General features: G+C 40.5%; 1 protein-coding gene across 1 annotated transcript in view; it reads left to right on the forward strand.

The window, feature by feature from the left end:
- The window catches only part of fat2 (FAT atypical cadherin 2), a 116,241-nt gene that overhangs the window by 81,424 nt on the left and 7,682 nt on the right, over positions 1 to 27,135 (forward strand). Inside the window, exons 21-28 of the mRNA XM_037780224.1 lie at positions 3,214 to 3,814; positions 4,290 to 4,490; positions 7,162 to 7,319; positions 14,277 to 14,730; positions 17,712 to 17,865; positions 19,868 to 19,967; positions 20,629 to 20,777; positions 21,428 to 21,708. Of these exons, the coding sequence (XP_037636152.1) occupies positions 3,214 to 3,814; positions 4,290 to 4,490; positions 7,162 to 7,319; positions 14,277 to 14,730; positions 17,712 to 17,865; positions 19,868 to 19,967; positions 20,629 to 20,777; positions 21,428 to 21,708 (2,098 nt within the window). The remainder of the gene's footprint in view (positions 1 to 3,213; positions 3,815 to 4,289; positions 4,491 to 7,161; positions 7,320 to 14,276; positions 14,731 to 17,711; positions 17,866 to 19,867; positions 19,968 to 20,628; positions 20,778 to 21,427; positions 21,709 to 27,135) is intronic.

Consider the following 27,135-nt stretch of genomic DNA (forward strand, 5'->3'; position numbering starts at 1 on the left):
TGGAGTTTGGAGAAACAGACAGGAGTACCAGCACAGGAACAAAGCAATGTACTGCTGTGGACGGGGGCAGCAGCAAAACATATTTTAGACACTTAAGAAAATCAATATCAGTTTAAGTGTACGCTATATTTAGAATATTTCACCACTATACCTTGCCGTCAGACAGTCCTTTCTGACTCTTCAAAGCCACCAAACTTCATTGACGAAAACAGTCATGTAACCTCACAAAACACAGGAGTTGCTGTTCTACCGCAAACTAATCACAAGTATTTAATACTGGGAGTGGGAGTGGGCAAATATGCTGCTTTATGCAAATGTATGTATATATTAATTATTGGAAATCAATTAACAACACAAAAGAATGACAAATATTGTCCAGAAACCCTCACAGGTACTGCATTTAGCATACAAAATATGCTCAAATCATAACATGGCAAACTCAAGCCCAACAGGCAACAACAGTTGTCAGTGTGCTGACTTGACTATGACTTGCCCCAAACTGCATGTGATTATCATAAAGTGGGCATGTCTGTAAAGGGGAGACTCGTGGGTACCCATAGAACCAGTTTTCATTCACATATCTTGAGGTCAGAGGTCAAGGGACCCCTTTGAAAATGGACATGACAGTTTTTCATTGCCAAAATTTAGCGCAAGTTTGGAGCGTTATTTAGCCTCCTTTGCAACAAGCTGGTATGTCATGGTTGGTACCAATGGACTTTTTTAAGTTTTTCCAGTGTCACATACCAGCATCTTCACTTCAGCTTTAAAATTGAGCCCGCTACAAACCTAAAAATCGAAAGTTGCGTTTATGCGTTAAAGAAATTAGTGCTGTTAAAAGGAATTTGCTTTAAGGCATTGTTATCATGTTAACTTTGACAGCCCTGACAATAACACAAACAATCTAACGGATTGAGGTAGCGGTAGACTAACAACTCTCGTGTTCTGCGAGGTAAAATTAAGTTTTTTGTCAAACGAGTCTGGTGGTGCTATAACGATATCGCAACATAACGGCTGCTGCCCCCGTCCACAGCAGTACATTGCTTTGCTCCCGTGTTGGCACTCCTGTTTGCTTTTCCAAACTTCTACTTCTACAGTACCATCTACTGTACTGCAGGTAATACACTGACTTCAAAACATCCAAACTTTTCCTTTAACCTGTTCAACTTCTGTGTGTCATGTACTTTCCTACGCTGCTTTCACCCAGTGGGGAGAAAAAAAAATCCATTGTCACATCTGTCAAATCGCACATTTCACCCGAGATTCACATCATCATATTTTTTTTACTGGAATCTCGTGACAATAAAATGAGAATTTCACAAATTTTCAGACTGTGAAAGAAACCACAAAGTGCTTATTGTAATCGTGGTTCAGTGATAAAACGCTGATGCACTGCAGAGTGTCCCTCGTGGCCTTTTGTTGCTGTGTGGCTGACAGTGCTGTCAGGAGAGGTGGCAGTCACACTGGCAAACACAGGAGGAAGTGCTGTGTGAAGCCCTGCTGTGGTTCAGGAGTTGATCCAGCCGACTTCACATGCTGAGAGTCCTGCGGTGCTTCAGGTTCACCGATGAGCTAAAAAGTTACAGCTTTGACTTCTGGGTGCAGATAACTACCTTTATTTAGCTTTGATTGCATGTTCTGCATGTTTCCATCATAGTTATAGGTGTCATGAAAATCAAAACGTATTATAAAGAATTTAATGACTTTCAGAGTTATTAATTCCACTGGTAATAAAAAAGGTTATGAGGTCACAGCTTTCAAGGATGTTCAAGATAATGAACTGAAAGCATTTTTAAGTATAGCTGAATTTGCATATTAGTGTATTGCATTGCATGGACTTCTGTAGGCTGGGCCAAATGTTTTTAGATTTAAAACTGCTGATAGATGATGTTTTGGTCCAAATAACTGCATTTTTCAGCTGACCAGTGTAATAAAATCAACATATGCAGCTTTTAGAGCAGGATAGAAATAATTCTAAACAACACAGCGATAAAAGTAATCAAACAAATTCCATCATTTCCTTTTCTTATTTCTACAACGTTAATCAACTCATGACTCCTTAAAGCAGTGGTTCTCAAACTGTGGGGCGAGCGTGACCGGTGGAAAATGTGATAAGCAATTAATGTTTTGACATTGGAATCTTTTTCACGGTGGAACAGTAAACAAATCAGCTCTTTATACATCCATGGTAGGGATGGTGTTCATTCAGACAGACGGTCTGTAGGTTTACAGAATGGACAGATATATGATAGGGACAAAAAGAAAAACAGAAGATGCTTTGGAGATGAACAAGACGAAGATATGACGAAGTAGGGCTGCACCGAGTGGTTTGAAGCTTCATTCATAACATTGACTTTCTAGTTAATATTAAACTTACAGAAACATTAGACTACCTTCCACCTTCTCATCTCTCCTCTGTCTCAAACACACACAGAGCGAGCGATGCGGCGCTCCGCCTGTCTCCGTGATTGCCTCGGTCCTCAGTCCAAAAGTCTAAATTTATTGAAAAAAGAGAGATCGTATAATTTTCAAAATTCACTACGTTTTAATCAAACAAAATATTCTCCTTCAGTCCATATTTTTCGTCGTTCCGCCTTTCAAAAACAACAGTTTCACTGCTGTTTAAAAACTGTTTTCTATTGGTCTAGCAGCAATCCAACAGCACCATAAATTACATTTATATAAATATGTCTGAAAACTCTGGCAGCTGACGGTATGAGACCCAACAAATTAAGAAGACTTTTAGTCACGTCAATAAAAAAAGTGGTTTGATATAGTTTAACCCTCATCCTACCAACTAGGGCTGTGTATTGGCAAGAATCTGGCGATACGATACGTATCATGATACGGGGGTATTGACTGAGTTAATCTTTGCATGTAAACTATTAATTCGAAATTGATGTATTTTTTTTGAAAATCGATACAGTATCACAAAACATAATATTTTTTCTATATTTTCAACTGAAAAATATTTCTTCCTCCAAAGAGGGGAATGACAGAAAAAGTTTGAGAACCGCTGCCTTTAAGGAAAAGTTGGGAATTTTGGGAAGTAAGCTTGTGAATATGAAGGTGGAGCCAGCAGCCGGAGAGATTAGTTTAGCATAAAGACTGGAAAACAGGGTAATGGCTAACAGAGACACAAAATCAATTGTGATTTAAATAAGAAGACAGGAGTCTTTGTGTTATGTGCTAACTGCTTCTTCATGTACTAATCAGGTGACAGACAGCGGCCACCCTCCCCTCTCCTCCATCTGTGTGGTCAACATCAATGTCACAGAGCAGAGCAAGTATCCTCCCTCCGTGGTGCCTTTGGAGGTCTTCATCACCACCTCAAGCGGGCTGTTTGCCAACCGGCTAATCGGCAGGCTCCACGCCTCAGACCAGGACCTGCAAGACGTCCTCACCTACAAGTTGGTGTCAGAACAACCAGACGGGGGGAGGTTCTCTGTCGACCTCGCCGATGGGAAAATCTGGGCGGATGAAAACCTGAAGGAGGGCTCCTACTCCCTCAACGTCAGCGTGACTGATGGGAAGTTCAGCGTCTGGACTGGGGTCAAAGTTCACGTGTGGGCGGCCGACCAGAGGGCGCTGGACTCCGGCCTGACGCTGCAGCTGGTCGGGTTGTCACCGGAGGAGTTTCTGGGCGACCACTGGAGAGGCCTGCAGCGCAGCCTGGGACAAGCTCTGGATTTACCCAGACAGGAGCTCCACCTGGCCAGCCTACAGAAGCTACCTGACGCCCGGGTCCTGGAGGCCCTGCTGGTCTGGAGGCCTCAGAGTGGACCGGTCCAGTCTCTGCCAACCAACAGACTCGCAGGTGATTCATTTATAAGTATTTAGCCATTTAAATTGGCTCAAAAATGTCACAATGAGGCCCTTAACTATAGTCCACCTACATAGATGGATTGGACAAAATAGGGATGTGTATTTCAAACAAAAATACAATTCAATAATCGCTGGGAACTAGTCCATCATTTTTCGATAAATCTGCCAGATGACGCAAAATGACAAATGAAAATGGTGTTTCCCTTTAAAGAGCTGCTAGTTTAATTAGTCCGAGCTGTTCTGATATTTCAGCCCATTGCAATGTAGAAAGTAAAATAATTGCATTCCGAAGATGAATCAGAATGAAATACAGAGCAATGTTTATCAGGTGTTTTTCTATAGAGTAAAACTTTTTGAGAAGAATTTTGTCAGCCATTAATTTGGACACAAAGTCAGTCAGGCAATCCCTGTGAGATGAAAAGTCTCTTTGAATGTGCAGCTCTGAAACCCTGAACTCTTTGATGTAGGTATTATATCGGACATCGAGGACTCTCTGGGGCTCAGCATCCGCAGGGTGAGCCACAACGGCTGTCTGGGTACCGGCTGTCCGCCGCGAGGCTGCAGGAACGCCCTCCGACTGACAGCGGAGACGCTGAGCCATTTCACCACTGCCAGAGCCGGTTACATCACCCCACGACACACCTGGGAGAGCGTCTGCCCCTGTAACGGTACGTCTGTCTGTGTATGTGTGTGTGTGTGCTTCGGAGAGGCATTAATGAGGTGAGTGTGGCATTGATGTGAGCATGTGAACCAGGGAGGAAGCCGCAGCCTTTTATCAGCCAGAGCCACAATTTTGAGGTTCAGAGACGCACTAACACTCAGCTCATTGTCAGCCTCCTCTCTGCTAAAGAACAGGACGAGTCTGCAGCAGAAGAAACCGTCATTTATCTCTCTGCTCTCGTAACATCCACACAGAGCAGAGAGTTTCACGCTGTCTACAGCTGATATCTCATCCAACTGTGGCTGTAGTTGTGCAACAGAAAACCACATGAAGGTGTAACTGAGGTAGAGACAGGTTATATCTGCACCTTTTCTTTCTTCTGTCATAATGGACAAACTGACAATGATGTCAATTAACAGCAAACTCAAAAGTCAAGAGTGTGAACACATCACATACTCAAAACCTGCTTAGAATTAGCATGTGATATGGATTTGTGACTTTTGCTATTATGGTCTTTAGTGTCTTCATTGTCTGTAGTTGAGGTGAGCTGCTTTTTGGAGAGTTTTGGTGACCTCTCAGAGGTGTCAGTATTAGGGTTGAGTACAAGGTGAGTAAATACTGTCTCTGGTATTTGTACCAGTTATGAATAGCAGAAAAAATAGTTTGTGGTTTCCCTTCAGTTTTGCTGGACTTTTCAAGCATAAAGACTCATCTTCCATCAGATTAAATTCTCACTTCTTTGGGAGAAGACTTTCAGGCAACTCGATATCGACGATATCCGTCGCTGCCAGAGATCAACCTGCCTTCTTCTTCTTACCTGTTTTGACACGGTGAACTGAGGGAGTAAATCCCCAAAGTTTTATAGAAATCATATTTAGTGTGAATGCTGGCCCTCAGTTAGCTTCTATCAAGCGGCGCCACCTCGTCGGATTGTCCTCAGTGATTTGTGATGGCATTCCTGTGAGGATTAGTGGTGAGAGGACAGAAGAAGAGTCAGCTAGGGGCTCTCAAGGATATACACTCATTATCAGCTCGTCTTCTTCCCTCTGAAACTTCTTCTGAATGTGTTATCGGCGCTATATTTTGACTATAGCGGATACCTCTTTAGTCTGAAGAGACTCTGGGGTTCGGCGATAAGGAGATGTTGCTTGAGGACAGAGAACAGGCAAGAAAAACACAAGTAGCTTAAGAGCAGTTGTACAGACGGTGTTGGACAGTTTGTTCATATGTTTAAAGTTAACTTTTTTTTAACTTCAAATATCTAGGCTGTACCGAATGTCATTTTTTTTTACATTCAAAGCTTCTATTAAGGTTTTCAAATGAAGCTTTGAATGTCTGTCGTCATATTTTATGATATCTAGGGCTGTCCCGAATACTATTTTTTGGGCTTTGAAGCTGCAGTGGGAAACATTCTAAGATATTCGAAGCTTCGCGGCGTTACAGGCTGACATGGTCTTCTGTCTCTCCGTCTCCATCTCCCCTGTTTCAGTGCCCAGGACCGACAACAAACAGCAGACTTTTAGTGCTAAAGTCAATTTATCGGTTAGAAAAACCTTTATTTTCCATCACTCGCCAATGGATCTTATGCAGATATGCCAAAGCATTTCTCATTCAAGCTTCTTAATTCTGAGGATTTGCTGTCTTTCCTTGTTTTATGTCACTGTAATTTCAATATTGTTGGATTGGTCAGAGTAAACAAGATATTTGATGACATCACCTACAGCCCTCAAATACAATTAACTTTAATTCAGTTAATTAAAATAAAATAACAAACAGATTAATCCGTAGCAAAAATAACTGTTAGTTGCAGCCCTAGAAAATTGACATAGATGAGAAAACACTATCAGGAAGTAGTGTTTTTACAAATATACAGCAATACACATTAAAAAGTTATGAAGTTGACAACGTAAATGAAGAAACCGGCAAAAGTAATTATAGAAACAGCCTTTTTTGACCTTTTTTAAACATGCAAAATTTGATTATAAAGTTGCCCTTCTATATTTGTCATAACATTTTAATGTTTATTTGTTAGGTGTGCTTTTTTGTTGAAAGTTGATTGACCACTGAAGGTTTAAAATAAAAGTTACTGGATCGAAATCCCACTTCAGGAAAAAGTTTTTTTTTTACCAAGAACAGAGGAAAGTTTTTTTTTTTTTTTTGCAGCAGACTTTGTGAACGTGTTGTTACTGAAACTCCCCACAGGCATCATTAAAGTTTCATCTTAGAAAAAACACTAAAAAAGGCAGAATAAGTTTTGTCTGTAAACTAATGTGTTCCCTCTTGCTTTTGGGATCATCATTGATCCATCCATTCATGAATTCACTCACCCTTCATTCAGTTCTTTCACCATTGTTACTCCTGTTTATGCTTAAACATCTGCCAGACCTTTCTCCCATTACTTTATTCTTGTTCTTTTGGCTTCGGGCATTTTGGTTTTTCAGTTTTTGGCGATTCTCCAGTCAAAAAGATCAAACACTTTTTTAAAAAACATGTTCTTTTTTTTCGCTTTCTTTGCAGCCTTGTCTGTCAGATCTGAGATCATAAGTCATAGACATGTCAGCACTCTAAGTCCCTAAGGGCTTTATCAAATCATGCAGTCGTGTTTGTCAACATACTTCTGTATGATGCATCATCAGGATGCTGTTTGCTCACTATCTCTTGTTTTTTCTGTGTTTCAGAGTCTGCGGTGAGGTTTGACGGTAAATCCTACCTGAAGTTCCTCCACAGGATGGACGAGGACAACCAGGACTTCAAACTGTCACTGAGGTTCAAGACTTTCCAGGATCACGGCCTCATCATGTCCACCAACAGCACCAAAGACTGGGGGACATTACAGGTATTTATCTCTCTGAGAAACAGAAAAAGACAGGATTTATTTTGAACCGTTTGTAGCAGATGTGCTCTTATGATTTCCTAAATCCTTTTTATAAACAGATGCAGCCTCTTTTTGTTTGTTCTATTCTGTTACTGGATGTCATTTCTGGTCTGTCATCCTACAGCTGTTCTGTTGTAGCTTGTTCCAAATACACATGGAAAAGCTACAACGGGTAGCTAGTGAAGCCAATCCAGTGGTGGGCTGTAACTAAGTATATTTACTCAAGTACTGTTTTGAGGCAGTGTTCATTTCGTTAACTATGACAAAATATGTTTGTCAACAACCTTTTATTCCATGAGTGAGACGAGACTGCACCGACGTCATTAAACACTAACGGTGACGATATCAAATATGCAATATCGTTAATGAAAAAAGACGAGACTAAAATGTCTCTCTCTGTCTTAAACACACACAGTACAGAAGTATGTGTGTTTAAGCATCAAAAATACTATTTTCACTTTAAGCCCTTCTAAAAACCTTTTCCCACGTGATGCATGATGACATTGCTACATATAACCCCCCTAGCCCGCCTAATGTGGTTGTATTGGTTGTATTGTATTGGTTGTTATCCATAGTCAGTGTGGATTTCCTACAGTAACTTAAACAATGGCAATTGGCACGCTCCCAGTTTGGAGAAGCAGACAGGAGTACCGACAAGTAAGCTAAGCAATGTACCACTGTGGACACCACGTTAGTTCGGATCCGAAAGTAAAACTGGTTGAAGGACAAACCCAGTAAAGAAAAGACATACTTCAGTCTTTGTTCTGTTCACACATGAGACATAAAGCTCTCCTCACTGTCTGTCTGTTTGTTTTGAAATGTCTCAACATCTCAGGTTAATCAGGTTAATGCAGCAATTAAAAGACAACTAAAGGAACAAGAAAATGATTATTTTCATTCATTTGAAGGAAGTGTAAATGTTAGTTTCATTCTCCCCTGAGCTGGTAGGTAATTTATTTTGCTCTTCGATTATTGCTGCCGTGGAGAGATTAAATCTCTTCCCTAATTTTCAGATGCTGTTGTTGTCTGACACTAATTTACTATCAGAATGATCAAATCTAAGAGCTGCTGATTTAATCTACGGGAGTTCTCGCTGGGGAACGACGACGACGAGTGGAGCTTTAAAATCCAAAATATCTCCAGCTCAGATTCGCAAATACTACTAGATGTTCTACTTCACTGATATCATCTTAAATGTCAATATTTTATTTGGTACTTTATGCCGGCAGTCATTTTATCAGCACGGGTGTCACATTTTTATTTTAAATATTTGATATCGGGTGAGTCTTGAATTTGTCCTTTTGTGTGTTTGCTGCAAACACAGATCCCAGAATAGCAGGACACTCTGCAGTGTATCTGGGTCAACACTGTCAGCCTCACGCAGCACCTGTTGACACCCCAAAACTTGGCAAATAAAATCAACGGGATTTGAACTTGTTCTATTGTGGCAACACTGACATTTTACACCACGTGGCCTTCTTCTTGTGAAATACCAGCTGTGTCCTGGGCCTTTTCACATCCTCTGTGTTGACAAGAAAACCCAGCGTGAGACTTTGTTTTCGAGTTACTCTCTTTTATCTCTGCATGGCAGATTGTTTCATGTGTTTATGTGTGCTAAATGCCTGATTGAATATCAGAGGCGGCGGTAAACTCCCGCCTGCACACATTTAAAGTTCCACATCGGATTATGGAGCCACCGATGCACGTCTGGTTTATCATTCCCTGTTTTTCCAGCGTTATCAGCTCATCAGTGCCCTTTTAACTTGAGTTGTGACGACTGCTGGCTCTGAACGCAGCACGTGAGCCACGTTGCCCTTTTCCCTCAAAAAACACCCCGAGGGGGAAGCCGCGAGACTTCTGCAGGAATCCCAATGAAAAAAAGTGTCGTCTTCAAGATGTTTTGACATGCTTTTTTAAGGAATTGTCAAGGGAAAGGAGGATCCATCAGTGAGCTACAATACAAGGCCTTCTTTACAATTTTAAATGGGCACCTTGAAAGAGAATGATGAATTGTTGTATTCTTTGAGCGACATGAATAATTCTCTAAACAGATAACCAAAAAAAGGCTTGATAAGGACTTGAAATGCAGCGGGATGCTTCCCCTCGTCGGCTCTTCTCATTTGTGTGACATCCGTGTGCACTCCGGCAGAATATTAAATCATTCTGATTGTCGGATAACTTCAAAAGCAGCATTCAGTCTTTCCCAAGGTTCTACCTCCTGGGTTTTGGTTCTCCGCTCGCACATGCAAGAATGGGTACCCGCCTGTTTCATTGTGAGCAGAAAACGCTTCAAAAGGAATTTCTCAACGTGGTCATCTGAGAAGTCCCTCGCCTGCTATTTATGGTGACTTCAGAGAAACTTCCTGGATATACAAGACGCTATTTGCGTGCTTCATTCCCCCCTTGGGACGCGAGCTGCCGTGAATCTCAGTGGCCTCTTATAAACCAAGTCTCATCAGTATGCTCCGTCAAGAGCCACGTCTTTGAAAAAATACACATTAAAGTTCAGACCTATTTATCGCTGCTAATTCTCTTTTATGTCTGCACTGCACACATCTTACTCGGGAGTCTTTGAAATGGAAATCGTAGCTGTTTGAATGAAAAGCCGCGAGCAGAAGAAGTAAAGGTGACTTGTCAGTGGAAGGAAAACACCGTCCTTGATGAGGAGTGACAGCAGAGCAGTTTGAAGACCTGACGGTGAACAAAGATATAGATTCACACTGGTGTGGAATCAGTGGACCAACGCTCGTCCATCGTGCTCGCTGCAGAAACACAAACTGATTGACTTTCATATCAATTCAGGCTTTTATCTCCCTACGAGGAGGAATGAGCTCAGTGTCTTGCTCAAGGGTATACTATAGAAGTTAAACATAAAACCTATACGTGCTTAGCATCAACATCACTGATTTAACACCACACTGCCTGTTTTTACATGCACAATTTATTAATGCAACCAATCCATTCATATTCATGTTCCCAGTTGAGCACTGATGATTTGTCATCAGGTAGACATGTTGTAAAACTGCTTCTGCACAGGTTGCTTTAATTTCTCATATTAGACGATTACGTGCAATGTTGCACATCAATGATCGTGACTGCTTTATTGCACTATTGGATTTACAGCATCACTGTGATGAATCTTGATTAGTCAGGTATTCAGTTCACTGGATTAGACAAATACTAGACATGAATTACTCAAGTTAAAGTCATTACAGACACCAAATAGCTCTGTGATCATAGATTTATATAATTCATCGGATTGCATTTATACCATAGTCTAAACTAGCTATCTATATATTAAACTTTTAGTTGTGAAAAATACTACAAATGCCTTTTCTGTTCTGAAAAAAGTAGTAATCTTTAGTTTAAAAGTCGTTTGTGCATGCTACATCCCACTACTAGTCGTTCCTACAGTCAAACAAATATAAAGAGACTCAAAACTACAAAGAGACCAAAACAACTACAGAGACACTCTTAACGACTACAAAGTGACACAAAACGACTACCAAGTGACCACAAACAGGCACTAAAACCACGAAGAGATGCATAACAACTACTAAGAGACACAAAACAACAACAAAAGGAGGGTAAACAACTATAAAGTTTGTTTCTTACTCCTATGTAGGAAAGGTGGTGGTGTCTTTTGTTTGTGCCCAGGGGTCCATAATCCGCCCATACCTGGAGTGAATGCCCCTTCGAATCAGTGCATGCTGATACAAGGCTATAGGTCTACATTTTTAGATTATTAATTTGCATGTAAAACAACTGCAGAAGCTATTCCCATGTTACCAAATTGTTTATGTACTACAACAAACAGGTGAGCTCCCTCAGAGAAGCTTTTTATCACTGCAGAGGTGCAGGGCTGCCTGCTGCAAGCTCTCCCTGTCCTGATTATCACGAGTGTGCACATGCAAGCAGAATACATGAGTGTAGCGGCCGTTTCTGCATATTGAACTTTTCCCAGCAGTATCAAAGCTCCCTGCAGGAAGCTTGCAGCGTTTGCATCTGCGCTCAGAGTCGGTGATTTATGGAGCCACGAAAGCACTGATGCTGTAGAGCTTCAGTCCCTGTGGACTTTGACTTGACACTGTGCCTGCGTTACATCGGGCTGTGCTGATACTGTAAAATCATCAGTGCATCAAATTGCTATCTCTACTCAAATATCCACCATAAATCACACGAGAAGCCACACCACGTCATGTAAAATAGATTAAAAGACAAGCGACAGGCGCCTCGGATATCTCGAGGTTTTCACTTGTTCCTCTGCCAGCGCTTCAGCATCTTCCCATGATAAGCCAGAGCCAGCGCCGCCCTCATCTCCCTCCCCTTTCGCTTTGTGCTGTCATTAATCCATGTGAAGAATTTTGCCGGTCCGTCCCTCCAAAATAAATCATTCCTGTTTGTATTTTTTATCGTCCCAGCTGCAGGGAATCAAACAGAAACCTCTGGCAGGGACAGAAAGCAAACCAGCGTGCAACCTGTCCAATCTATGGTGTACGAACGTTTTATAGAGAGCAGAGAAATAAAAAACTCCAAGAAGGAAAATAACATCTGCAAAACAAATGCAGGAAAGCTCATCCTCTTGCATCAATTAAAGTAGCAGGAGCCAAGCAGATCAATAATGCATCACGGCCCTCCTCGTCCTATGGGGTTGATGCTTAGCAATTTGCAAAATACACACTCCATCCGTATATTTAAGACGGTAAGATATGAGGAGCCTTCCGTTACATAAAGAAAACATGAACCGATAAAAAAAGCTGCTGGCTTGTTAGTTAGTGGGAACGCTGAGCATGCAGAATCATTAAGAGGCTCCCGCTGATGTTGATAAAATGCTGAATAAATGTGTGTGCACGGCGTCGGGGTGTTGTTCAGGGAGAGCAACAGTAACATAGGGAGCTGATTTTATTTGTAACACAAAAGGTTTGTCAACATCTCCTAAATGCCTCCAGTCTGCAACAGGCTGAATGTAAAAATAAATCAGGTGGCTGTAGTGGCTGGCTTTGAGTATATTTGGTGTGCAAATGGTGTTTAACTACTTTATAAATTGTATCATAAATGGTGTATTATAGCGTATTTTCATTAAATTTACATTCCCAGTTGTAGTAAAGAGTAGTAGAATACATTAATTGCATCATTATCTATGGGATCTTTGTTGTAATGATGATATTGCAATTGAAATTAAGATGTTACACTAGGCGACGATAAAACATTTTTTTTTTATTTTTGTTATTGCCTCTCCATTGTGATCTCAATGGTAATATAGGTTAGTTTACTTTTTATTTATTCTTATTCCTTAGCTTCCTACCTTTCAAATGAGACCAGATACTGTATATGCATCTCAGACTTACGGTTGAGGAGCAAGTCCTGACTAATTTTGGGGTCGTTATTTTAGGCATTTGTTCTACGGGTTAGCAGGTTAAAGGCTTATTATGTTGGTACATTGAATCTATAACAAAGTAAATACCTGATTTTGTTATCTCTCCATACTAATCACCCGACTGGCAATAGTGATTTCATGTTCAGACCAGTCCAAACAAAAAACTGAAGCACAGAGTTGGCTTTGCAGGTTAAAACATCTCAACCTTGTTTTATTTAAACAATTATATTTCAACATAAAGAAGGTCCTAACTACATGGAATGCAATTATATAAAAGCTGTTTAAACAATTATTATTAATTGTTCACTTTTAAACAAATTTAGTCCACGTGTTCTTACCTGCAATCGACCAAATCAATGCTTGTGGGGGATAATTACATCAGCAAATAATTACTATAATTGAACAAATAAATCAATATAACCACAACATGATGCATAACCATAAAATAACAAAGGCTAAGATGCATGTTAAACAGTATGTCTAACACACCTGGAAGTAAAGTTTGAGTTTGCATTAACATCTGTACGGTTTCGGTCTTTGAAAAGAGACTTTTTTATGTCTAAATTAAAATATCTCAGCTCCATTTAAGTCAACTGCATTACAACTACCCTGTTACAAAACATGCATTACTTGAAGCTATTAACCTGCAGTGCCAATGACGACGTTTACATGCACACTAATATTCCAAATATGACAATATTGTGAATTTGATAGGGGTCATGTAAACAGCATATTCTGTTTGGATATTCTGAATATTATGAATGGAGCATTTGCAGATAAACACATGTGGGATATGCTGATATTATTCGGGTTTTAGGAGCATTCTTTGGACATGTACACAGCACATTCACAATATGCGTCTCAATTGAGGTTTTTACTGCACGGCCTCTTGCCAGTTTACGGCCAGCTCTGTGCACAAACCAACTAGCCAACAGTTTGCAGAGATGCATGGTCAAAAGAAAAGAAGGATAAACACACATACTTTTAAACATTATGAAACCTTGGATAGCAACAGGTTTTTAGATATGCGCAAATATCGCAACGCCGACCTTTTCAAGAAGGTGGTTGAAGGAATGAAAGAAGGGAGGCTGTGTTCGCCACTGGTTGTGTTAATCGGAGTATGCAGGCTGCATGTAAACAATAATATTAGTGGAATATTAATTTTCATTAGCCATGTAAACAGCTTAGTAGGAATATCAGTGTCTCTATTGTCGGAATAAGGTAAAAAAACTTATTGTTTTCTAAGAAGCCAGGCAACTGAACAGTTGTCCTTACATTCCCTCAAACCTCCCACTATCATAAAAGCTCTTTCTGATATAAAATAATAGACTAAACAGTTTACATAAGGTGAGTAAGGATTAAACTTGAGCCTCAACATAGCTGATAAGAGGTCCGATCTTATCTAACTTGACATTAAGCCCTAACTTGAACGGAGACTTGTTGTTTCTTCTAGTAAATGAAAAGTTGTGCTGTCTATCTTGCTGTAGAGATTCTGAGCATTATTAATGTATTGCTAACTGACCCTCATCTTCCTTCCTCAGCTGACGAACGGAGAGCTGCAGTTCAGGTACAGCTGTGGAAACACCTCCCCTGGTTCATTAGTGATTAGATCTGATCCGGTGTCAGACGGCAGGTGGCACAGCGTCCTGCTGGAGGTCAACGCCAGCGCCCTGAGACTGACCCTGGACCAGCAGCATCCCGCCTTCGCCACTCTGACCGAGCCGTGCCGGATGATGAGCTCCCACGGTGCATTGCTTTTCGCTTCTTTGACTCAGGACTCTGCTCCGGTGATCCACCAGCATCCACATAATTTCACCGGCTGTTTGGAGGGCTTGGAGCTCAATAGGGAGCCGATCAGAGTGGGCGACACGGCGGAGTGGGCCGGGCCGGGGAGCAGGAGGGTGTTTGGGGTGTACCAGTGCTGCAGCAGGGCCGGAGCATGCGACAACAACCCCTGTCAGAACAGAGGGGTCTGCGAGGAGGCCGCCAGCGGAGGTGAGTGCACTGACGATGTCATTTAAATCAAACTTAAAGGGCGAGTTCATTATTTTGGGTGTTTATATCATTCTCTAGCTTCCCAGTGGTGTTACTTATGTATTCAAATCCGAACATTCAAAACGTGTGTTCACAAAATAGCCTGTTTCCACTGGTTTCCACACTCTTTTTTACTATTTATTCCTCTAGGTGCAACAACAACTTTGCTCCGTGTTGCAAATGCAGCACATACAGGAAGTTCCTGTTGTTACAGACGACCCCTCCTCCCCAAGGTTTCCCCTCAACCCGTGTCTCGCGCTCACATTCGCCGCAGCTAGTGGCCGGAGTCCCCTACAGGTTCAGATATTTAGCATGCATATCACAGTCGAGGAGCAGAAAACTAGGGCTAAGGTCGTATAGTGTGAACTAGCTATAATGGGGATTGGGGCCCAAAACTCTCAGCTAGACCTCTGCAAACCAGTCTTGTCAGGTTCTTATTACTACACCAGAAAGATGTAGAAAGTATTTCAGTATCTTGGCATAAAATATTCTTAAAGGTTGTTCAAGCTGCAGTTCAACCCTCTCAGTCAGGGACAAACCCTGAAAGATTAGTCTGGCACGAAACCCTTATCAGACCCTCGGCCCTTTATGTGACTGCTCGCTTATTGACGTTTTAGGTTATCACTAATTGGCCGAATGCATCAATTCTTTTCAAAACACAAAAGATAAAGAATTGGGGTCGTCGAGGCTTGCTACGTTTTTTTTTTTTTTTGCATTGTGTATCACAAAAGAGGATGTCTGGCTGCGTATTCTTTATTTAGAATAGCAGCTGATAAGGACACCTGCAATTTTACAGCTAGAAGATCAGGAACTTTAAAATGATATTATTCTCATGAGTCTGTGTGAGACTGCGGCGCAGAGTGCAGTCAATATGTTCTTCTATTTCTATGACGGTGGATATGAAACCAGACGCAAAGCTGCAGAAGATATAGATCTCTGTGCTTTGGAGGAACAGTGTAAACAAACGAACCCCAATCCTCTTATCGAAACCTGCCGCCTGGTCTTATTTCTTTACCTGGGTTTACCTGTTAGGTCACTGAACTGCATAATTTCTTATTTTCCTTCAGTACAATAAGAACATGGACACAGGATAGAAGGTTAGAGTCAGGTATTACTTCTCTCAGGACCTTATTCATCATCACGTCAAATCGCACAAATTCTAGTTCGATGCCGAACAACAAATAAATATTATTTCCCAAAAGATCCTTCCAGGTCAAAGAAATGTGATCAGACAGGCGGCAAAAACAATAGAGGCTGCGGAGGTTTCTTTATTTTTACTGCAGAATATAGATTTGTCCCCCTACTGTTTTACGGAAGCATCAACTTTGTTTGTTTCCTGAGATAGTGAAACGAAGTACAAGGAAGTAGCCGGGCAGATGGAGATAGCAAAGTTTAACTTGTTTTCTTCTTATCATTATACAAGTTTAGGCCCTTTTAGGTCAAAAAACATAATGTCAAGTAAACAAAGAAACATTTCCTTAATGCGACAAATAAATCTTGTCAGCTTGGGGATGAGTAATTTTGAAACTAAAACATTTCTGTAGTTTACTTGAACTTTAAAACTTGCAAGAAAAAAATCCACCCATGGTACTGAAAGCCGTGGAGTTCACTTGGTGCTTTCTCACATTTTTTGAGAGTGTCTGTACTTTTTTTTTTATTAGGGCTGTCAAAGTTAATGCGATAATAAGGCGTTAACGCAAAGTCGTTTTGACACCAATACTTTCTTAAACGCATTAATGCAACTTACAATTTTTAGGTTGTGGTGGGCTCAGTTTTAAAGCTAGAGTGAAGATACTGGCATCATATGAAACTAGACAAATTAAGGAATCCACTGATTCCAACTTGCGCTACATTTTGGCAAGGAAAAACTGTCATGGTCATTTTCAAAGAGGTCCCTTGACCTCTGACCTCAAGATATGCGAATAAAAATGGGTTCTATGGTACGCACGAGTCTCCCCTTTACAGACATGCCCACTTTATGATAATCACATGCAGTTCGGGGCAAGTCATAGTCAAGTCAGCACACTGACACACTGACAGCTCTTGTTGCCTGTTGGGCTGCAGTTTGCCATTTTATGATTTGAGCAGATCTTTTTATTCTAAATCCAGTACCTGTGAGGGTTTCTGGATGTGTCATTGTGTTGTGTTGTTAATTGATTTTTAATAGTAAATATATATATATATATATATATACACACACATTTGCATAAAGCAGCATATTTGCCCACTCCCATGTTGATAAGAGTATTAAATATTTGACAAATCTCCCTTTAAGCTACAATTTGAACAGATAACAAAAATATGCAATTAATTTGCAATTAATTAACTATGGACAATCATGCAATTAATCATGATTAAATATTTTAAACGATTGACAGCCCAAGTTTTTATATTTCTGTCAACTTTTACTCCTCTACATTTCCTAAATAAAATAAAATGTGTACTTTTACTCTGATACATTTCCCCTAAACCTCTTCGTTACTTCGGTACTATTGCAAGCAAGCGCGTTTGGTGAATCAGTGGTCTTAGCTTGTAAGTTACATTATTCATGTGATGTGAAAGTGCAAACGAAGAGCTCTCAAAGCCATCGTTAAGTTTCGATTTGCAGGGTGGTTTTCGATGCAAAATGGTGGATGTAGAAACAAGTTTTTACTCTTTGATTCTGGGCGACTGACAAAACATGATGTCGACTGTTGTTTTGTGAAACCATTTCTAACAACAGACTGGTTTGTAGCTGCTGGATGGGATGTCACGTTATCTAAGTTCTCCACAGAAAGAAGAAACACAACAACACGTTTTCCCTTTTAAATATCAAAGATACTCCGGTGTTCTCCGGCTGGATCAGGTTGACCTTTGCTTTGATTATTTACTGCCTGTAGGGGAAACCTGATGATCAGTCGCTCTTGTCTCAGACGTCTGGATGTGTTTTATTTACTCTGCAGAGCCGCGCTGCAGGTGTGCAGGACTCTTCCACGGCGCCCGCTGCGAGCTGGCCGACAACCCGTGCGCCTCCCAACCATGTGCCCACGGCAGGGTGTGCGTGCCCAAGGCTCAAGGTTACATGTGCAACTGCTCGCTGGACAACACTGACGCACGGTAAACACACATATTTTATTTATTTACTTGCATGCAGTGGTTTCTCTAATGGTGAACATGTGAGCTGTGTGATCCTTCAAGAGCTGATGATGCTGTAAATATTTCATTAGCCTGGTTTTACTGGAGAGTTTTAGTGTCCAATATTCATTAAAATGCTGTTTTAGAAACTTTTACAGAAGATTATAATTATGAGGTGACTTGTAAGTGCTTTTTGGCAGCGCTCAGAGCCCAAACACACAAATACTGTTTGAGCTGTTCGACATATTTTTAGTCAGAAGTTTCTGGAGAGTACAATGGGATCATAACTGATGGCAGCAGGTGTAAACTGGATTTTCTAGATTAATCAAATAATCAAAACAAAAGATTAATCAGTGAAGAAGATAATTACCTGCAGCTGTAACTCTCCCAAATGTATTGTGGTCAAACAGACCACGTACACCCACAAAGTCTTAATTGGATACACGGAGGTATTATCATGAATCCAACAAGGCCAACTAAATACAAACACCAGCGCAACCCTCATTATATGCGGCAGCACATGCACTGAAGTACATGCCTGCTTATCGCAAAACCGTGCATGGCTTTGAATTTGTATGTTTATAAGATTGGACTCTTTTAACTATAACACACACAAACACACATCATCAGGCTACAGCCGGCTAGTTGTATTCCACTCACGCCACCAACAGCTGACAAAGAGAACAGTCACGTTCAAACGAAATCACAGCAGCATTTGCATATTCCTCCTTTCATTAAGGCCGTCTTTGGGATTGCATGGCTCCTCGCGGGTATGTTGCAGTTAGGGTTTTGATTAACTCGGCGTATGAAAGATGACCGCAGGTGGATCCTAATTGCAGGAAATGGGAGTTCGCTGTGTGACTTGTAGAACACACAGATAGGTGTTTTATAATGCTGTGGCGGTCTGATAATTATCTTTACGTGTGCGTCACATTGTAATCAGTGTTTGCAATGGACGGCAGCACATAGGAGGGAAATGTATTTACAATGTGTGTTTTGATTGAATACCATCCACACGAAGCAATTCCTCAAAACTGAGTCCAATACAAAGACAAATAGAGGATTTGACAACTCAGTTCATCATAAAACCTTATCTATTTCCAAAATATTGGATGCTGTATTTTGCTCTGTAACTACTGGAATATACTTTCAGTGCTGTAAGCGAGGGAATTCAACACCTGGGAAATGAGTGGGTAAAGCTGAACACCAGGCAGTTTTATGTAAAGCAAAATGATAGGTTTTTGTCAGTATCGCAACAGCGGCACTCAGCAATCAGAGCCGTGCCAGTCGGTCCTCTGGGTCGTTTTCCATGGCTGGATCTGGAAGATGGAGGGCTACAGAGAAGCTCTCAGCATCATCAGTAAAATATAACCTTAACTCCCAGGCCAAGGTGGACGGACGCCATTGTGCTGCTCTCCACTGTAGCGCTCTTGTTCTCACTCCATGTTCACAGACACAGAAGTTTGGTCACAAACACCAACTGGTTAGAGAGATACTGCTTGATTTTTGGACACAATCTGGACAATGTTGCTTCTGTTATTTTTAACTTTTAATTCTGAATCATGTTTTGATTTCAGCTGATTGCAACTTGATTTCTGTGTAGCCTAAGAAAAATATCCACTACATTCAGTCCATTTAAAACGTTTTAAATTGAACAAAATAATCTTAACTCAAGTCCCATTCTCGTGAACGTGATATCTCAGGAATGCCTTAAGTGAATTTCTTCAAATTTGGCACAAATGTCCACCTGAACTCGAGGATGGACAGATTCTATTTTGGTGGTAAAAGGTCACTGTGACCTCACAAAAAACATTTTGGCTATAAGTCAAGAATTCATATGCTAATTATGACAATTTCACACACGTCTAACAGGATAAAATGATGACACACAACAACAATAAACAATAACATGAACACTACAAAAGTACAGCATATAAAAATAACAATAATTCCTCTCATCTCTAATCTTATTTTACTCCTGCAGGTGTCACAACCAGGTAGAAGTCTGTTCGCCTAATCCGTGTCCTGGAGGATTTGATTGTAAAGTCACTGGTGGCTCCATCTTCTGCGACCCGCTGCCTCAGGTCAGTCACAACTACAAATAATCATTTTATTCACTGTCTTTTTGTCAGTGAAGGTATCGCAGTTTTGGAGGTAACTGTTGGGGGCAAATTACATTTAACCTCCATAGGTACCTTAAAGTAATACTTTCAATTACTCACCCTGTATTCTCTTGAATTCTGGAAGAAAACGTTGTTTTTCTCGCATGCCTCCACGGTGTAAAGAGAATCTGAAAACGGCCAAAAACAGAGTAAATCTAATTAAAGTAAATGGTGTCCAGGTTTAACAACAGCAAAACTATATCAAACATCTGTTTACAGACTCTCATACAACTCGCATGCGCAAGCATGAGACGTAGATGCGGAAGTGTTTTAAATATTAAGGTTTTAGGGAAGATGCATGTGTTTGGGAAGTAGTGAGCATACAACTGAATAAATGAGACTTGGATTATACTGCACAAATTGTGTGAGAGTTTGTAAACGGATGTTTTGATATAGTTTTGCTGTTGTTAAACGCGGCCTCCATTTACTTCAATTCATCAAGGATGTATTCCGTTTTTGGATTCTTCGTTCACTGTGGAGGCATGCAATTATAGTCAGTAATTAATATACAAATGGTCATTTTGTGAGTGAGGTATTCCTTTAAATTATACTCAATCCATCAATTTTCCTTTCTATCCATCAGGTATCTCCAATGATTGGCTACATGGAAATCCTGGAGATCAGCGCCAGCGTGCTTGGATTACTCTTCTTGGTTGGCCTCTTCGTTTGCATCAGGAAACGTTACATTCAGCAGAAGAAGAAAAAGCCCGTCTGTGTCCAGGACTCCAATGGGTAAGAGCTAATGCTTGTGTCTAAAATGAAGTCCTCAACATAATCCATAATTTTCATTGGTCCAGTTTATATGTTTGAAGACAAAAAGGACGACACTGGACTTCAAATGCTGTTACTGACACAAAGTGTTAAACAACTCTTTCCCAGCAGCACAAATAGTAAAACATGTTCTACTGCTCTTCTGCTTTTCTGGACTGTGTATTGTTATAAAGCCTTTGTGCATCCAATGGAAATCCAAGTGGGATGTAGCCAACCAACTCCATCAGAAACAGAATTTCTTAAATTATGCAACTGTGAAGTTGTACAGGGAGGTCAGATGAAACACTCCCTCTTGGAAAGTTGCTTTACTTGCAACACTGCAGGATAAAAATTGATCTGCTCCTCAATTTTTGAAACTTGATTTTTTTCCATTCTCCTCCAACATCCCAAACATGTAGTTAAAGCTGGATTTTAATCGATTGTTGGCCACTAGAGGGCAAAGGATGTACAAAACCAGCAGACAGGAACATAGCCCTGGAATACTTTATTAGTGTTAATAAACAACTGTGTATGTAGCAACACCATCATCCATTTCTGTCCAACACAACAACCTGTAATTACCCTACAAAACATAAATATTTACCTAAAACTAAAATGTTCCACTCCCACAGCTACTTCCCGTCCAGTCTGGCCAAGAGCCTCAAAGTCGAGAACCAAGAAGGCCACCCGATAGAGATGAGCTCACTGGTCGGTCCCACCAACGACCTCGACCACACGCCGTTCAGGTCGCTTCGGCCACGCAGCCAGATCATTTCGTCAGAAGGCAGGCTTCCTTATCCAAAGATGCAGGGGCCGGTGGTGTGCAGCGTTGCTCCGAACCTCCCGGCCAGGCCGCCGTCCAGCTCCGACAACGACTCCATCAGGAAGAACCACTGGGACATGGACTATGAAGGTGAGTGTTTATTTACATGTGTTTTTATGATTTTAGGATGATGAGCATTGTGATTTGGACTAGTGCACACTTTTTTTTTTAGCTGTAAAATGTCCCATTCAGTACACATCATGGACACAATTCTTAATAACAAAAAAATTAGAGAATCGTCCTCCCTTCTTTTTGCGTTATTTCATATATGAGCACCAAATTTTTTAAACTTTCAAAATCATAAATATCTTTTATAGATATTATTTCACTATTTTACAGGAAATACTACATACAATAGCTAGTTCACACTATACAACTTTACACGATCTGTACTGTCACATTTATGTATTTAATTTAGGGCATCTTTGTTAGAAGCAAAGTTAATGTTAAATATTCTAACTGCAACATTCATTGCAGAACCACTTGGGAAAATGTCAACTGCATTAATGGAAAAAAATAAATAAATACATTAATGAACCGTAAACTAAATCACCGCCATCCTGTGTTACGCTGCCATGCAGTAATATAAAAGGTCAGAACAGGATTCAGTCATTCAAGGTCAATGTAAACAAGCGTTTAATTGTCATGCAAAGTGGTGCATCATGGGAGAAACACCGGACCGCCTGGAGAGTCTTCTGTAAACACACAACGCTGATTAAACTCTGGAAGATGAAACATTCATATAGACGAGGCCGATCAGACGTGATAACATCAGGAAATAAAATGAGTCCTCTGTTTCATCTCAGCATGTTTTTATTTTCCACTTTCTCTTCCTGCGATTGATTCTCTCTCCCCTTTTTTCCTATACATTTTTATTCTATACTCATCATTCTATATTCTGTAATACCCTCCCTTATTGACAGTCCTCTTTTGCTCTCCTCTCCTGTCCTCTCTAAATAATCATTTCCTGTTTCTCCTTTTGTTTTCTCTCCCTCCCATCCTTTATATTTCTTTCTCTTACCCTCCATCTTTTCTCTTCTTTTCTTTTTTTTTCTCATGCAAGAACCCCTTGTATGAAAATATTTGTTAAAGGTGCTAAATTTGATATCTAGAGCATTAATATAGGAGCAAACAACTACTTACTATGTAAAGATATAGAGACATAGCCGGGCCGGCCACACATGCTTTTAGTACATGTGAGCTTGCCCCACTGGATAGCTCACAGCCACTGTGCTCATACGGCGGTCAAGCTGAAAATGCCATCATCGTAAACGCGTAGCACCCAACCTCCGGTTCCCCCTCAGGTTAACACTGTCATCTCTGTCAGCACTTTCGTGGCTGTTTGCACTGTTAGCGCTGTTAACACCGTTAGTTGCGAGCCATAAGCTCGCCGTCGAGAGGCATTAGAAATGCTACCAATCCCTTATTTAGCACCTTTAAGTGAAATTTGCTTACCAATTGAAATTGTTCCCCCAGTGTGTAACGCTCATGCATTTGAGCTCGTCTGCATTGAGAACGATGGATTTGAGGGCACAAAAATGTTTAGTCTCTCATCTTATAATTAATCTCCACCTTATATATGTGAGGTTCACACATTCTCACCGCAGGTTCCTCTTTTATAAATACAGGTGTTTGGATGGGAAATGGCTTCTTTTTACTCTCATTTTTTAGAGGAAAAGGTAGATTTCTATTGCAATTTGAGGCCAATTTTGCTAATTACCCAATCTGTTGAACGCACACCTGTGAACAGTTGGCATTAATTACTGTAAAGAGAGAAATTTATGACAAGTTTGTGCAATTAGGAAGGTTTGCTGAGTCTGACGTGGAACGCTTGCACAAAAGAACGCATAGAAAAAAAATAAGGTTATAAAACTAATATGAAAATGTTCTTGCATGAGGCCGATTGCCTCCATATATCCTGTTCCACATGCCCCGTCTTTTTCTTCTTTTCTCTCGTTCTCGTCATTTCTGTCACCTTTTCCCTTGGTCTCCACCTTTTCTCTCTTCATTTATCTCTCCCTCGATCTCCCTCTGGTCTATTTGTCTCATTCTCCTTCTATCTATCACACTCACTCAGTTTCTTTCTCCTCTTCTGTTATTCTGTCATGCTCTCTCTCTCTCTGTCCTCCTTAAATCTCACTCTCTCTCTCTCTCTCTCTCTCTCTCTCTGTCCTCCTTACCTTTCACTCACTCTGTCTCTCTCTCCTTTTGTGTGAAGCAGGGTTTTTTTTTTCATGTAACAAATCAATATGCTGTGCTGCTATGTTCTGGAGACAGATGAAGAAAGGCAGATCAGGCGTTCGTCATGCCATCGCTCCCCAGGCAAAACCAGCCTGGCAGGTCATTCATCTGCTTGACCTTATCACGGAGTATAAAGGACATTTTCCTATATTGGTTATCCGGCTCGTTGTTGAAGGCAACGGCGGCTGAATCCTACGTTTTGCTTTTGGTTCGCTCTGTGACCCTGGTATTAAATCAAAAGAGTTAATGGTTCATCTTGACCATACCTGACATGTTCTGTGATGCCCAAAATTGGTTGAAAATTCTGACATAAAGACAGTATCTCAGTATAAAAACATTGCAGGCTGATAGAAAGAAGACTCACAGTAATATAGAGCCTTTGCCTTCTATCACCATCACTATTATTGAATTGGTGATGAATCATCCAACCACAGAGCCCCATCAAGCTGTCAGCCATTATGAAGCGATTTATCAGAGAGAAATGCTGCAGAGAGAAAGAGGAAAGCAAAATTAGTACATGTGAGCACAAATTAAAGATTTGGTTTGTTTTTTCTAAAGAAGAATACTTTTTCTAAAGTATTACTTTTTCAGCCCTGTCTCCTAAAAATGATGTTCCGAGAGAAAAGTATTTTGTCGTGGATTACGTTTGTAATGATAATCCACCGAAGTCCGCGTAGTTCAGATCTGAAAGTCACAAACTAACACAAACAAACTAACCGATCAATGCAGCGGTAAACCAGCAACTCCCGTGTTCTGAGAGAGAAAATGACTTTTGTGAATGGAGTCTGGTCTGGTCTTGAAGACCGCGATATAACGGCTTCATTCCCCCGTCAGAAAGGGCTGTCTGATGGCAGGGTGAAGTGGTGAAAATATTCTTAATATAACGTACGTTTAAACTGAAATACATTTTTTAGGTAGCTTAAATATGTTTTTCTGCTGCTCCCGTCCACAGCAGTTTCACCTCGCCGTCAGACAGCCCGTTCCGAGAGTAACTGAAACCGTTATATCGTGGTCTTCAAGACCAGACCAGACTCATTTCACAAAACAGTAATTTTACCTCACAGAACACAGGAGTAAACATACAACCCCACTTAAAAAAAATCCAAACCAACCCTTTCCAAACTTAGCACAGCTAACGTTGACTCAGCTAGTGTTAATGTTCCCATCATTCATAACCTTATTGATTCGCTTACTTTGGTAACCTACGTCACTGCTTTCTGCTAACAGCTCAGTGGGCTTTTCCATTTGAAAGAAATGGAACAAAACATAAATTGACCCACCCTTTAATAACGTAACAAACATAGTTATTTTTAGCCAAACCATGATGTTTTTTTACTAAAACTAACCAACTTTGTTGCCTAAACCTAAGGAAGTAGTTTTGTTTCCATTCACAAGGTTGACCACGTGTTAAAAACTGTGACCATTATCTGGGAGAAAATATGTTTTCCCTTGAAACTCAATTGAGAATTCAGTTTAGTTGTATGGGAATGTCATTTTGTAAAGACATTTTCAAGCTTTTTTTCATTCTACTTGAATACTAGTTAGAAAAGATGTACCTGGATTTTGACCTGTCAGAACCTTAAGCGTTGATTACTTAAAACTCCTCTGTTTAGCCAAGTATGTGCAACAATTTTTTGATAAAGACTAAAACCTGAAAGGGGCAGCCACACCGATCTGTAGTTAAAACATGTAGAAAGTTACGTCGTTAAAATCCAATGCAGCTCTCAAATCAGATTTTTTCTATGCCCCTGGGTCAGCCCCTTTTGAACCTTACAGCTAGTTACAGCTTTCATGTTTAGAGAAGGAAATTCATCAACACATGAGGATTTTTAATATCCTTTTCAAGGTTACTTAAATACCAAATGTAGGGAAAGGACTAAACATTGTTAAAGAGAAATTCTGGCAGATTTAAAAGCACGTTTGCTAAATCGTTCCAGCTCAGCAGCCAACCAAAACTGAAGTGAACCCTCCTGATACAGGCATTAATTTGTGCCGTGGTGAATGTTGACACTAATTATGATTTTAATTTCCATTTTTACGCCCCGTTTCACTGATTAATTGTAGGGAGAGGCCCAGAGGCTGCAAACATTCATCACTTCACAGGTAAAATGCAAAGACCTTAACAAATACAAACAATATGTTTGCACAGTAGACTATTTTCACGAGGCCTTGAACTACATTTCAGGGCATAATATTCTCACTTGGACTTGAGTTTGAAAAAGGAGCTTCAAAAAAAAAAAGTTACCTCTGTGGAGAGTTCAGTTTGTTAAAAAATCTTTAAGTGAACAAAGTAATTCTGCCATTTATTATCAATGTTGTAGCCTGCGGCGGTGATCCGAGGCTCAGTCCTCTGATCTCTGCAGCTTTAGACAAAGAGCAGCTCTTGTTCTTAACTACATGTATTGAACTGTGCAAAGTGTGGAAATAACAATGTTTGAATCTGAGCTGAATGGCCACCTTTTGATGTCTGATGATTAAGACTACAAAGATACTTAGATTTAAAGGATAGGTTCATAATGTTATGCCTCCGTGCCGGAGACAGCTGTGGCCGTAGACATTATGTTTTCTAGTTGTCCGTCCGTCCGTTTTAGGTGTCGGAATACCCAGAGGCCCCACGATACGATCTTATTGCGATTTTAAGCATTTTGTGATAAGATATATTGCGATTTATTACCTTTTTTCAACTGCAAATTGTGCAGTTTGTCAACAACTGTTTCATCTATACAGTTTTCACTCTGTTCATCTCAGAGTTTTCATTCACATATGTTGAGGTCAAAGGTCATGGGACTCCTTTTAAAATGGCCATGACAGTTTTTCTTCTCCAAAATTTGGAGCATTATTTAGCGTTCTTCCCGACAAACTAACATGACATGGTTGGTACCAGGTTTTTTTTAGTTTAATATACCAGTGTCTTCACTCTAGCTTTAAGACTGAGCCCACTACAACCTCTGACAGACAGAATAGTGGCCATTTGATTGTTAGATTATATAATAAATGATCGATACTTGACATCCATGTATAGATACAAAATAACGCGATACTATGCCGTATCGATTTTTTCCCCCCCAAGCTGCTCCTTAGGATATAAGGTTAAAGAGTCACAAGCCGCGTTTCCATTCAATTGTCAAGAGGAATTTAAGAGAACGTTTGAAATGTCACAAAAAAGAAATGCGGATTAGGATTAGGCGTGTTTCCATCAACTGGTTTGAAGCAAATGAACTCAGCTATACTAAGCGTAGATGCAAAGCGTGACGTGGTGGTTCACTTTTACACTGT

The sequence above is a fragment of the Sebastes umbrosus genome, chromosome 9 (genome assembly GCF_015220745.1).
Source record: "Sebastes umbrosus isolate fSebUmb1 chromosome 9, fSebUmb1.pri, whole genome shotgun sequence".
Lineage (NCBI taxonomy): Eukaryota > Metazoa > Chordata > Actinopteri > Perciformes > Sebastidae > Sebastes > Sebastes umbrosus.